General features: G+C 41.9%; 1 protein-coding gene across 2 annotated transcripts; it reads right to left on the bottom strand.

Annotated features, from left to right (window-relative positions):
* Positions 1–1,045: 1,045 nt before the first annotated feature.
* Positions 1,046–12,287, bottom strand: LOC100564372 (retinol dehydrogenase 16). 2 transcript variants are annotated; one of them, XM_003216961.4, is made up of 5 exons: positions 11,760–12,287; positions 9,528–9,849; positions 7,723–7,981; positions 4,666–4,823; positions 1,046–1,666 (listed from the first exon to the last, which is right to left on the bottom strand). In XM_003216961.4, exons 2-5 carry the CDS (start codon positions 9,838–9,840, stop codon positions 1,449–1,451), a joined length of 948 nt encoding a protein of 315 aa, XP_003217009.1. In that variant the 5' UTR covers positions 9,841–9,849; positions 11,760–12,287; the 3' UTR covers positions 1,046–1,448. The 2 variants fall into 2 exon arrangements, with proteins under 2 accessions (XP_003217009.1, XP_062826952.1); XM_062970882.1 differs by lacking the exon at positions 11,760–12,287 and having other exon boundaries at positions 9,528–11,435.
* Positions 12,288–12,289: the final 2 nt, after the last annotated feature.

The raw sequence follows: 12,289 nt of genomic DNA, 5'->3' as shown, positions 1-12,289 counted from the left end.
AAATAGAAATAGGGAATTTATATTCCAGCTTACATGGATAGTGGTCCTTTCCACACTGACTGAGCAGGTCTATTTTGTTGGTGGTACATTAAAAAGGTAAAGGTTTTCCCCTGACGTTAAGTCCAGTCATGTCTGACTCTGGGGGTTGGTGCTCATCTCCATTTCTAAGTTGAAGAGCCGGCGTTGTCCGTAGATGCCTCCAAGGTCATGTGGCCGGCATGACTGCATGGAGTGCCGTTACCTTCCCACCGGAGCGGTACCTATTGATCTACTCACATTGGCATGTTTTCGAACTGCTAGGTTGGCAGGAGCTGGAGCTAACAGCGGCCCCTCCCGCCGCTCCCGGGGATTGAACCTGGGACCTTTCAGTCTCCAGCTCAGTGCTTTAACGCACTTCACCACTGGGGCTCCTGGTATGTAATGGTGGTACATTACATACCAGTATTTGTCATATCTGTTAGTTTGTGATAAATTGGTATGTATGCATTCTGTGTGTGTGTATAATTTATTTTTAGTAGATGCAGTTTTGTTCTGTTGTTCTTTTTGGAGTTCTATATTTTGTGTGAGTCCCTGGTGGCGCACTGGGTTAAACCACTGAGTTGCTGAACTTGCTGACTGAAAGGTAGGCATTTCAAATCCGGTGAGCTCCCACTGTTAGCCCCAACTTCTGCCAACCTAGTAGTTCAAAAACATGCAAATGTGAGTAGATCAGTAGGTACCGGTCCAGCAGGAGGGTAATGACACTTCATGCAGTCATGCCGGCCACATGACCTTGGAGATGTCTATGAACAACGCCAGCTCTTCAGCTTAGAAATGGAGATGAGCACCAACCACAAGAATCGGACACGACTAGACTTAATGTCGGGGAAAACCTTTACCTATAGTTTGTGTGTAGTCTTGGTTGCCCAAGTTTCACCTGTTATTAGCTCTACCATCAGCTGCTATGTGATCTATCAAACAGCAGGAAGAACAGAAGTGATACAAGTTCAAGACAATGGACATATACACATAAAGCTGAAAACTATGGATGTACATACCACTAAAACATTGCATAAGTTTACAGTAAGAGATTTGTTTAGCAATCTCTCCAAACAATTTATTCTAGGTTTTAACTGGCAGCCTAACTTCACAGCTGTAATGCTGTTTTGGTCCATAAACCTTCTTACATAAAAATTCCTTCTCTCTCACTGGCCTGTTCAGGTTGCGGAAGTGAGAAATTCAGTTTCACCTGCAGAAGTAAATGGCTATATCATGTCAGTTCCAAGATGGGTCAATAATTCAGAACTGACAGGGAAAAAGAAATTCAACTGACAAATCTTTGGGTCACATCATGACTGAGGTTATACCTCATTAGCCTAACTGGAAGTTGTGCCCCATCTATACAACTTCTTGGCTGATTTGGGAGATGGTGAAGCTCATTTTACAAGGGCCTTGCATAATACACTCATTTACACTGCCTGTGCTGGCTCTGGCATAAAGCAAGTCAGCATATAGTCTGTCAGTGAGGTTGGCATGTAGGAAAGTGGAATATAGAAGAGCTTTGCATCCCAGCCTGCAGCGTAGCGTGTGCGAGGGTAGCAAGAGGTCAAGGCATGCTCTATGGAGTCAGTAACAAGAGAGAGGTTCTGGCTGGCATCCTTGTTGATACGTTGGCATATTTTGCACACTGTGTGGAAAAAAACAGAAATAAAAGAAAAAGTTAGACCCAGATGACGGAAGGCAGCTTGCATATTTTCATAGTCAAAGGCTGTCAAGACAGCTTTTGAATATTCCTCAGTGAAAATTCAGGAATGGGCTGTGAAATCTTGAGATATCTATGGTACTTCAAGAATAAGATTTCAGTGGGAAGGCTAGGAGCTAGTAAACCTTTTTATTTCTTGCCGTTTCCATTTCTGGATAGTGATGTACATATATGCAAAGTTGGCGATGGAGAATGGAATTTCTGATGTGCCTACATGTGTTTTTAAAGGTTTTTGCAACTAAGACATTGAGTAACTTTTCAAGAAATCCCATCCCACCCCCACCCCATGTAGGCATTCTGTTTGTTGTCAGAATGTGCCACTATGGCTAACTCGTAGTTGGGGGAGTGTGTCAGCTGTAGCTTCCAGCAATGGTTATGCAGCCAAGAACATATAGAACAGTGGTTCTCAACCTGTGGTCCCCAGGTGTTTTGGCCTACAACTCCCAGAAATCCCAGCCAATTTATCAGCTGTTAGGATTTCTGGGAGCTGAAGGCCAAAACATCTGAGGATCCACAGGTTGAGAACCACTGGTATAGAAGATGTCACAGTTCCTCCCAACCCATCTCTGGTTTTTGCTGAAGGTACAAGAGAATTAAGTCCTCAGCTGCAGAAACAGGGCTATGCAACTCACTGCTTGGCAATGAGTGAAGCTGCCAGAGTGCTCCCCATCCTCATGGCTGGCTGGAAGGCTTCCCCCATGCCTTCATGGCACTGCATGGCACACAAGGGAGAGGCAGCCAATCAGTTTAAACCATGGGGTTAAAATTAATTGGCCGGGTGGCCTGACTGGGGTTCTTGGCTGTTCTGTTTGTGTGTTTTCACTCTGGTCAGGCTAGAGAGTATATACAGTGAGGTTGTTGCTGTTTATTCACTCAGTCGTTTTTGACTCTTCGTGACCTCATGGACCAGCCTACACCAGAGCTCCCTGTCGGCCATGGGCACCCCCAGTTCCTTCAAGGTCAAGCCAGTCCCTTCAAGGATACCATCCATCCATCTTGCCCTTGGTCAGCCCCTCTTCCTTTTTCCTTCCATTTTCCCCAGCATCATTATCTTCTCCAAGCTTTCCTGTCTCCTCATGATGTGGCCAAAGTACTTCATCTTTGACTCTAGTATCCTTCCCTCCAGTGAGCAGTTGGGCATTATTTCCTGGAGGATGGACTGGTTGGATCTTCTTGTGGTCCAAGGCACTCTCAGAATTTTCCTCCAACACCACAGTTCAACAGCGTCTATCTTCCTTCTCTCAGCCTTCTTTATGATCCAGCTCTCACATCCATAGATTACTAAGGGGAACTTAGTAACTATGCGGTGAGGAGCTTCATGTTGTGGTTCAGTCTGATGATGACGAAAGGGGATTTGGGAAACAGCAGTTTGTTCCAGGAAATGTGGAGCCACAGTTTGTCCCACGGAATGTTGTTGACTCAGAAAGGCAGGTGGATTCGGGAGCTGAGGATGGCTTGGGAAAACAGACGGAAGGGAATGTGGAAAGTTCTCAGTTGAGCAAAGATAAGGATGACTTTCTACAGGAGTCTGAGAATTGTCAACAAAGCTCAGATGGCAGTGAGGGGGGGGGGGGGATGAATGCTTGTTAGAAAGGGATTCCAGATTAAAGTTGAGATCAGGCCTCTGTCACTCTGTGAGGATTGCAGGCAGATGTGGAGAAACAAGAGTGCACAGGAATGTGTTTATGTCTTGCAAGGAGGGTTAAAAGAGATGTAATTTGGGAAAGATTCCAGTCAGAGCAACCTCACTTTTGGATAATCATCTCTTGTCATGCTTTCGGTTCAAGCCTCGTCTCATGCCTAGAATCTGTGTTTGGATTACTTTTGAAGCTCGTGTATTCATGTTATCTTGGATCTATTGTGTTATTTTTGGGACTCTGGACTAATAATTACGAAATCATTGATCTGCATTTAAGGATTGCACTTGCAATTGGATTTTACTTTCTTTACTGTTTTTTATTACATTTTGCTATCTTTCTTCAATAAACTAAAAAAACTCAAGCCTGCTGTGGTGGAGTTTCTGTGTTGGAGCAAGGTGAACCAGTGCTGAGGTGCAACACTTCATGGAATTCAACCGTTGGAGATTGACCAGTGTCCCGCCCACCTGCCCTTTGTATATGGCTTTTTTGGGGGATTTGAGTAGTGGATTGTTTTCATGGTAATTTTTGTACTTGTGACAACTTGCAGAGGCTGTTTGGCATAGGTCCTGGATCTGGAAAGGACACTTGCAGGGCTGATGCCATCACCAGCACCCCCTGGTGGTGGGAAATCATGTGGGGCGGGTGGCTGCTACTGTGATCCTCTCCCATTATTCCATGGGACTCCAACATGAGGGTTGGACTCATTAGCCAATAGGCGGGGTGATCAATGCTTGGATCTGAATCCATAAAGAGGCCAACCTAATTTACAGATGTCAGTTGTGGTGTATAATTTTTTCCAACATTATCGATAAAATCTACTATGTATTTATTTATTTATTCTATTTATTTACTATATTTATACCCCACCCTTCTCATCCTGAATTGGACTCAGAGCGGCTTACAAGTTGTCAACAATTCAATGTCGTATAAACAAACATACAAGTAAAACAAACATGCACATTAAAACCATAAAGATAAAAACATCTAAACATTAAAACCAAATATTAAAATTACACAATCCAAAATCACAATCCAGGAGCCATTCCAGTCATAATATGTACATGCAAACTATATGTGTTGAGCATGTTTTGTGCTGAGCAGTCTCTCATCTGGGAATGCAATGGGACTGGCCATGGTCTACTTCCCAAGCCACTAACTGGCTATGGGAACACATTCTGGCATCAAGCAGAGTGGTTGCACATGAGGGGTGAGAAAGCAGCTGGAGTTTACTGCTCAGAACATTACAGTCCACTAAGCATATGGAACAATGTTTTCAGGACTTACATTTCTCCAAGTACTGCTCCCCATAGAGTTCTTTGATGTCAGAAGGCACCCGGCTCCATGTTTCTCGGAACTTCTCTTCTATGGATTTGAGAAGAGGTGTGCTGAAAGCACCAGGTTCAATAATGCTGAGTTGGACCCCAAAGGAATGGAGCTCTCGCCTGAAATGGAACAAAATGATTGAAATGCAGTTACACACTTGAGACCACAAGTGGGCTCCTCCAGACAAGTAAATGCATTGGAAAGTTGCAGTATTTGTTGCTGTTCTCTTTTTTTTCTCTCCTAAAAAACATCCCAACAATATCTTTTTGGGATAGTTTTTGGTAGAATGAATGTGCTAATCAGAAATGGCACTTTAGCACTATAATTATTCCAAAAACACTGATGATAAAATTTGCCAATTCCTCATAGAACTAGAATTTTTAAACATATATTTGGAACCACCTTAGTGGAGGTCCAATAAATTACTAAAAACAGCCCCATCTCGAAAGAATGTGGAGGCAACAACAATTGGCAAAATTCAAGCACACTTCTTTATATCGGTTTGGAGAATTCGTATTTCTTTAGATCAGCCTGGAAGAGTTTTTTTTGTGTTTGTAGGAATTTAGTGCTAATGTATACGTGTATAGAATTGTGGTCATCACACTGGCTCTAGACAGTCCCAACCGGTGTTTGGAAAAGTCACTTTATAGATGATAAATCTTAGGGCCCTTCCAGTAATGATAAAAGTAAAGGTTTTCCTCTGTCATTAAGTCCAGTCATGTCCAACTCTGGGGGTTGGTGCTCATTTCCATTTCTAAGCCAAAGAGTCAGCGTTGTCCATAAACACCTCCAAGGTCATGTGGCTGGCATGACTGCATGGAGCGCTGTTACCTACCCACCAGACCTATTGATTCCCACTAGACCTATTGATCTACTCACATTTGCATGTTTTTGAACTGCTAGGTTGGTTGGGGCTGACAGCGGGAGCTCACCCTGCTCTCTGGATTCAAACCTCCTTTCGGTTAGCAAGTTCAGCAGCTCAGTAATTTAATCTGTTGTGCTACTGGGGGCTCTGCTTTAAACTGGATTATATGAGTCCGTACTGCCAGATCCTGGGATATAGGGTCTATCTGGAAGGACCATTAGTCTCCTCCAGCCAGCATGTTCCCCAAAGCTGTGCCCAAAGCATACTTTCAATGGCAGCCATCCCTGAACAAGAAAGGCATGGGACCTGATGGCAGGGAACGAAAGATGTGGTTCCCTCTGCTTTTCCCCATTTTCATGTGATGAAATCATAGGTCTAGACTGAGAATGATAAAATTCTACAGGTTGGAGCCATGGCAATTAAAGTGGGATCAAGCTGCTATAACTGTGCATAGCTCCATAGTGACGAGTATAAGAGAAAACACAAAATGCATTTTTCTATGTGCTCATTTATTGCCTGCCCCTGTTATATGTGTTGATACTTTTTTTATTTCCAGCAGAGGGAGTATTGCGGTTGAGGTTGCTACTACAGGTTGAGCATTCTTTATCAGGAGTTTCAAAATCCAAAATACTGTACTAAAAAAATAATCCAAAATTGTCCATGTGGGTGGCTATGACAGTTATTTATTTATTTCATGTCAAAAGCATTGCTATGACAGTGACACCCTTGTTTTCTGATGGCTCAGTGTACACACATTTTGTTTCATGCTCAAAGTTATTAAAATATTGTGCATAAAATTACCTTCAGGCTATGTGTATAAGTTGTGTATGTAACAGAAATGAATGTCATGTTTAATTTTGAGTAGCATAATGTATATGGAAGTATTCGAAAATCTGAAAAAAATCTGGAATGCAGAAAAATTTTGGCTTTAAGAATTCTAGATAAGGGATACTCAACTTGTACTGTATGTAAGTTTGAATGTGCCTTAGAGCAGGACTTCTTAAACCTTTCCCCTTTGCAACCCCTTTTAGCTCAATAAGTTTTTATATGACTCCAAGTATATAAGTGTATAAAATATGTATAAAACCCAAACATTTACTGAAAATTAATCAGCATTTGAAAGACTTGCTAAGCAGGCCTATTTTCCTTTTGGTGAAGTGTAGCTGAAGATTTTTCTGCAGAGTTCACTACACACTGCCTGTTGTTGTTAACAGATTTGTGCAAAAAGAGTGGCATTCAGAAAACTTTAATTGTTGCCAAATTTTTGTGACCCTAACATTGAGTTAAGAAGACATGATTTGGGGTTGGGACCTACAATTTAAGAAGCAGTGCATTAGAGGGAGGAAGGGAGGGATGACAGAGCTGGCCCTGATTTATCTGCAAAAGAAGAGTATTAACAAGCAAAGGATCCCGATTGGGATTTTGGAGTGTTTCTGGCCAGTCCTATAGAGCCAGTGTGGTGAAAGGCTTTGAGTGTTGGACTGTGAGTAAAACTCTGAAGACTAGGGTTTGAATCCCTGCTCGGGCATGGAAACACACTTGGTGCCTTGGGCCTGTCATAATTTCTCAAAGGAAGGTAAAGCTAACCCTCCTCTCAACAAATTTGGCCAAGAAAACCCCATGATAGGTTCACCTGAAGATTGCCATGACTCAGAAATGCCTTGAAAGTATAAAGCAACAACAACTAAGCAAGAGAAAGATGTTCTACTTCAGTATAATTTTAATTCCATGTAGAGCAGACCAATTCCAACAGTTAAACTGGTATCGGTGTTAACTTTGTTTGCTGGTTTGTTTAATGTGTATCTTCTATTTCTGCTGACATGGGAGCCAAGCTGGTTTGCAAGAATGTCAAATTAAGATGCAAATAAAAGCCTGATGATAAAACAGTGGAAGAAAATAGGTTTGCCACCCTGCTAAAACCATTAATTTAAAATAAAAACATAACAATAAGGAAAAAGGTACAGCAGACATACCCCCATTCAAATGACCCTTCCATGACTTTTGAAGTTCCTATTAAAATAAAGGATCTCTTATAGTTGGTACCAACAGCTGGGTTCAGACCCATGTTCAATACAGCCCAGGATATTCAATGTTAATTGAGAAATAGTTGGAGAATGATCTGTTACTTAATAGCTACCTGGCCAGTATTTTACCTCAGGCTGTCAGAGAAGGCTTCCACACCATACTTGGATGGAGAATAGCCTCCTCCGATGTATGGCAGTCTTCCAAATATGCTGGTGACATTGACCACTCTTCCTCTGGCTGCTCTCACCAGGGGCAGCATGTGTAGAGTCACATCAATCAAGCCAAACAGGTTGACATTGATCACCTTTGCAAAATCATCTTTGGTCAGCCATTCGTTGGGACCTGATGGATCACCAATGCCAGCATTGTTTACCAAGCCCCAGAGACCTGCAAGACAGAATTGCCCTGTTCAGGACTGATTTTTAAATTTGTTTCATTTTTATAGCTTTTGCAAGTTTGACTGCATAAACTGTAATTCTGTCAAATGTTTTCTAATATTCCGGGATAAGTATTCTACTCTGAAGAGGCCAATAATTTTTTCCTATGACATCCAGTTAACTGTCTACTCCACTGCACAGAGAACATTAAGTATAAGAAAATATAAAAACAAATTGATTCGAATTTTTAATCTTCATCTCAGGCTGGATCTACTCTGCCAAATAATGCAGTTTGAAGTGTCTTGGTATATAGTCAGTGTAATGCAGCTCAAACTGCATTGAACTGTATTGTATGAGTTTACAATGACCATATAGGCAAAGGTAAAGGTTTTCCTCTGACTTTAAATCCAGCCATGTCCGACTCTGGGGGTAGGTGTTCATCTCCATTTCTAAGTCGAAGAGCTGGCATTGTCTGTAAACACCTCCTAAGTCATGTGGCCAGCATGACTGCATGGAGCGCCGTTACCTTCCCGCTGGAGCAGTACCTATTGATCTACTCACATTTGCATGTTTTCAAACTGCTAGGTTGGCAGAAGCTGGGGCTAACAGTGGATGCTCACTCCACTCCCAGATTTGAACCTGTGACCATTTGGTCCGCAAGTTCAGAAGCTCAGCTCTTTAACACGCTGCGCCACCGGGGGCTCCACACTAACCATATAATGCAGTTCAAATTGAATTATATGGCAATGTAGATCCAACCTAAGAGTTTGAATCAGGAGTTCCTGAACCAAACTTATGATTAAGACGTGTAAGGAATGACATATTCTAAGATCTAAAACAGTAGTTCTCAACCTGTGGGTCCCCAGATGTTTTGGCCTTCAACACCCAGAAATCCTAATGGCTGGTCAACTGGCTGGGATTTCTGGGAGTTGTAGGCCAAAACACTTGGGGACCCACAGGTTGAGAACCACTGGTCTAAAACAAGGATCCTAGTTTGTGGCTCTCAAATAAATCAGATTAATCAGCCAATAACACAGTGTGTATATATTTAGTGACAATCAATCATGATTAGATTTTGCTCACCTGGTTGTCTCTCATTATTTCTTGAGAACTAAAGCAACAGTTTTGATTGGGGGAGAGAAAATGCTAGTTATCTAGTAAAACATCTGTTTTTGTATGTGATGTTAAACTAAATACAGTTGAGAAGATGTATTAACTAAATTTAAGGGGATCAACGGAAAGCAAATGCCATATGATGGAACCTCAAAATGACGGAGGAATTACTGACCAAAGGAGGGAAACAAGACAAGGCTGAAATGTTCCATTGTTAAGAGATGGCTTCCTAATGATGTTTTCAAATTAGCTATGACATGAAAGCTCATGAAACTTCAGTTTGTTTTGGATATATGCACATACTGATCAAGAAAGATGATGGAATCTTGGTTGGCTCATCCAATTATAAGGTGTGTGTTTTACACTGTCATAATTCAGAAGTAAAATAAGCTTTACAAAACTCTTCCATTTCTAAAACAGCAGTAGGAAGTCCCCTACTGTACCTTTGTTGCCAACACATTGTTTCACCCATTTCGCTGCTGCCGCTACATTCTCTGTGATGGTGATATCCAAAATAATAGTTTTCAATCGGTCCGATGTCAACCTCTTCAAATCCTCTGCCCCTTTCTGGGTGAGACAAGCTGCCAAAACCCTCAGGCCCCGAGTATCCAACTGCCTGGCAAGCTGGTTCCCAAAGCCGGAATCACAACCGGTGATGAAGACATATTTCTCTGTTAGATTCTCCACAATCTGTCTCTCTCGGTACCATCGGCGAAAGAAGTAAAACCCCAATAGGACAGCCAGATAGAACCACATGGCTAAAACCTGCAGGTAAAAAGTAGAAAGTGGGGGAGAGCCAGAGCTTTGCTAACTCATTGACAGTACATATTTTTGCCAATGACACAGTGACATTAACTTATGAGAGGTGCTTTGACATCTACATTGCTGGTAAAAAGTTGATTCAGCAACTACTTGTGGAAAAATAATCCCTAGCAGTATTGAGGACGGAATACCGGCAGTTCCCATGTTATGAACAAGATAGGTTCTGTAGGTTTATTCTTAAGTTGAATTTGTAAGTTGGAACAGGTACATTTTTAAGTGCAACTCCAACCAATTTTTACAGCTTTGGAGAACATAGGGAAGGGTTGACAACTCAGTGGCATTTGTTTTGCTGTCTGTGCCCCAGTTCGGAAAATCTCACCTCCCTTTCTGTCCATGTAATAACTGGATTTTGAAAAATTTGGCTTGTTGTGGAAACATATTTGTTGAAACAAAGATTGGTGACAAAGCTTCAGTAGAGACACCTTTTCCCAATAATAACTCTTTCAAAAGTAAATAGGGGTAGATTTCTCTCACTTCCTGATCCATCAACCCTGTTCTCAACTATGAGTCATTTGTAAGTCGCATGTTTGTAACTCAGGGACTGCCTGTATAAACATTTCAAAGATGTTGGGTAGGTTTCCTTTAACAGGAGCTTGATGCACCAGCATAGCAAGGAATAGCTGGACTGCTGACCTGAACGTTGGGTTGCTGACCGGAAGGTTGCCGGTTGAAATCTGGGAGATGAGGTGAGCTCTTGTCTGTCAGCTCTAACTTGCAGGATCATGAAAGAAGCCTCTGTTGTCCTCTGGGCAACATCTCTGTAAATAGCCAATTCTCTCACACCAGAAGCGACTTATCAAGTTGCTTCTGACACAATTGAAAATACTAGAGGAAAGCAGCTGTGTACATAGGGGCCACCAAACGCAGCATTGCCCAAACACGAATCAAGGAACATGAAAGGCACTGCAGGCTAACTCAACCAGAGAAGTCAGCCATAGCAGAGCACTTGATGAACCAACTTGGACACAGCATATTATTTGAGAACACAGAAATGCTGAACCACTCTTACAACCACCATGTCAGACTACACAGAGAAGCCATTGAAATCCACAGGCATATGGACAATTTCAACAGAAAGGAGGAAACCATGAAAATGAACAAAATCTGGCTACCAGTATTAAAAAAACTCCAAAATCAGAACAATAAATAAGGAGAATAAGGAGCAACATTCTGAAAACAGAGGAATTACAGACATAAATCAATCAGGGGCAGCTAACACCTCAGAACAAAGGATCCCCCTCAGGCAGGAATGAAGCTGGCAAGGCCATTAATGCTAATCAAGGTGATTAATTACAACATTCACACCTGCCTCCAACAGACAAGAATTCTTTCTCCCACCCTGGACCTTCCACAGATATATAAACCTCCCTTGCTTGGTTTCCTCTGAGGATGGCTGCCATAGATATGGATGAAACGTCAGGAGAGAATGCTCCTGGAACATGGCCATACAGCCCAACTACCCAACTAGTGAAAATCTTGATCTGATTTCATATGCCTCTTATGTTCTTAAATTAGTCAAACAGTGAAGAATCAGCTTTCTGTGTTGTTGAAGGCTTTAATGGCCAGGATCACAGGGTTGTTGTATGTCTTTCAGGCTGTGTGGCCATGTTCCAGAAGTATTCTCTCCTGACGTTTCGCCCACATCTATGGCAGGCATCCTCAGAAGTTGTGAGGCATGGATAAACTAGGCAAGGAAAGGAAAAAATATATATCTGTGGAGAGTCCAGGGAGTGACTTCTGGATACTTCTGGAACATGGCCACACAGCCCAAAAGACATACAACAACCCTCCAATCAGCTTTCTGTCAGGTTATGAAAAAAACAAAAACACTAAAAATAAAAAAATAAAAATACCTTAGGCAGAAGCACTGTTTTGAGAAGAGCAAGGACCTCCTGCTGGTCTGGAAAATAGCATCAGTTGAACCTCCCTCTTCCTTCTGGGAAAAAAGAATTACACCCTGACAAAAGCAATAAAATCCATTAGCAGATGAGGATAGGAAGGAAATGATTCACCTGTACAATTAGGTTTGTCTAAGTTGCCAGATAATTTATGCTCATGAATTTCATAGGGCTTTCTTAGATTAGGAATCTTCAGAGGTGGTTTTGCCAGTTCCTTCCTTTGAAACAGAGCCTAGAGCACTCGGTATTCCTTCAAGGTTCAGCTTCCAAAATTAAGTGGGGTTCTGCTTCTTTCAGAGGATTTAGACCCTCTCTATAATTGGATGCCTCCTTTGTGCCTATAGCATTCCATTTTTCCCCAACAGGATTTGGTGTTTTTAGGATTTTTTCCATATTAAAAGCTGCTTCTGGATTGATCACACTATATTATGGCATAAGAAAAAGTAATGTTTAATATAGAAAACAGAGTCTGTATATATCATGTA

The sequence above is a fragment of the Anolis carolinensis genome, chromosome 2, assembly GCF_035594765.1.
Source record: "Anolis carolinensis isolate JA03-04 chromosome 2, rAnoCar3.1.pri, whole genome shotgun sequence".
Taxonomy (NCBI): domain Eukaryota; kingdom Metazoa; phylum Chordata; class Lepidosauria; order Squamata; family Dactyloidae; genus Anolis; species Anolis carolinensis.
This window is presented reverse-complemented; position numbering and strand designations above follow the sequence as displayed.

Excerpts from the sequence above, each read along its gene's own strand:
- LOC100564372 (XM_003216961.4), bottom strand. The coding sequence starts at position 9,840 with ATGTGGTTCTATCTGGCTGTCCTATTGGGGTTTTACTTCTTTCGCCGA. Across the intron at positions 7,982-9,527 it reads ACAATGTGTTGGCAACAAAG|GTCTCTGGGGCTTGGTAAAC; the intron begins GTACAGTAGGGG and ends TCTGTCTTGCAG. Across the intron at positions 1,667-4,665 it reads GGAGCAGTACTTGGAGAAAT|TGTGCAAAATATGCCAACGT; the intron begins GTAAGTCCTGAA and ends TTTTCCACACAG.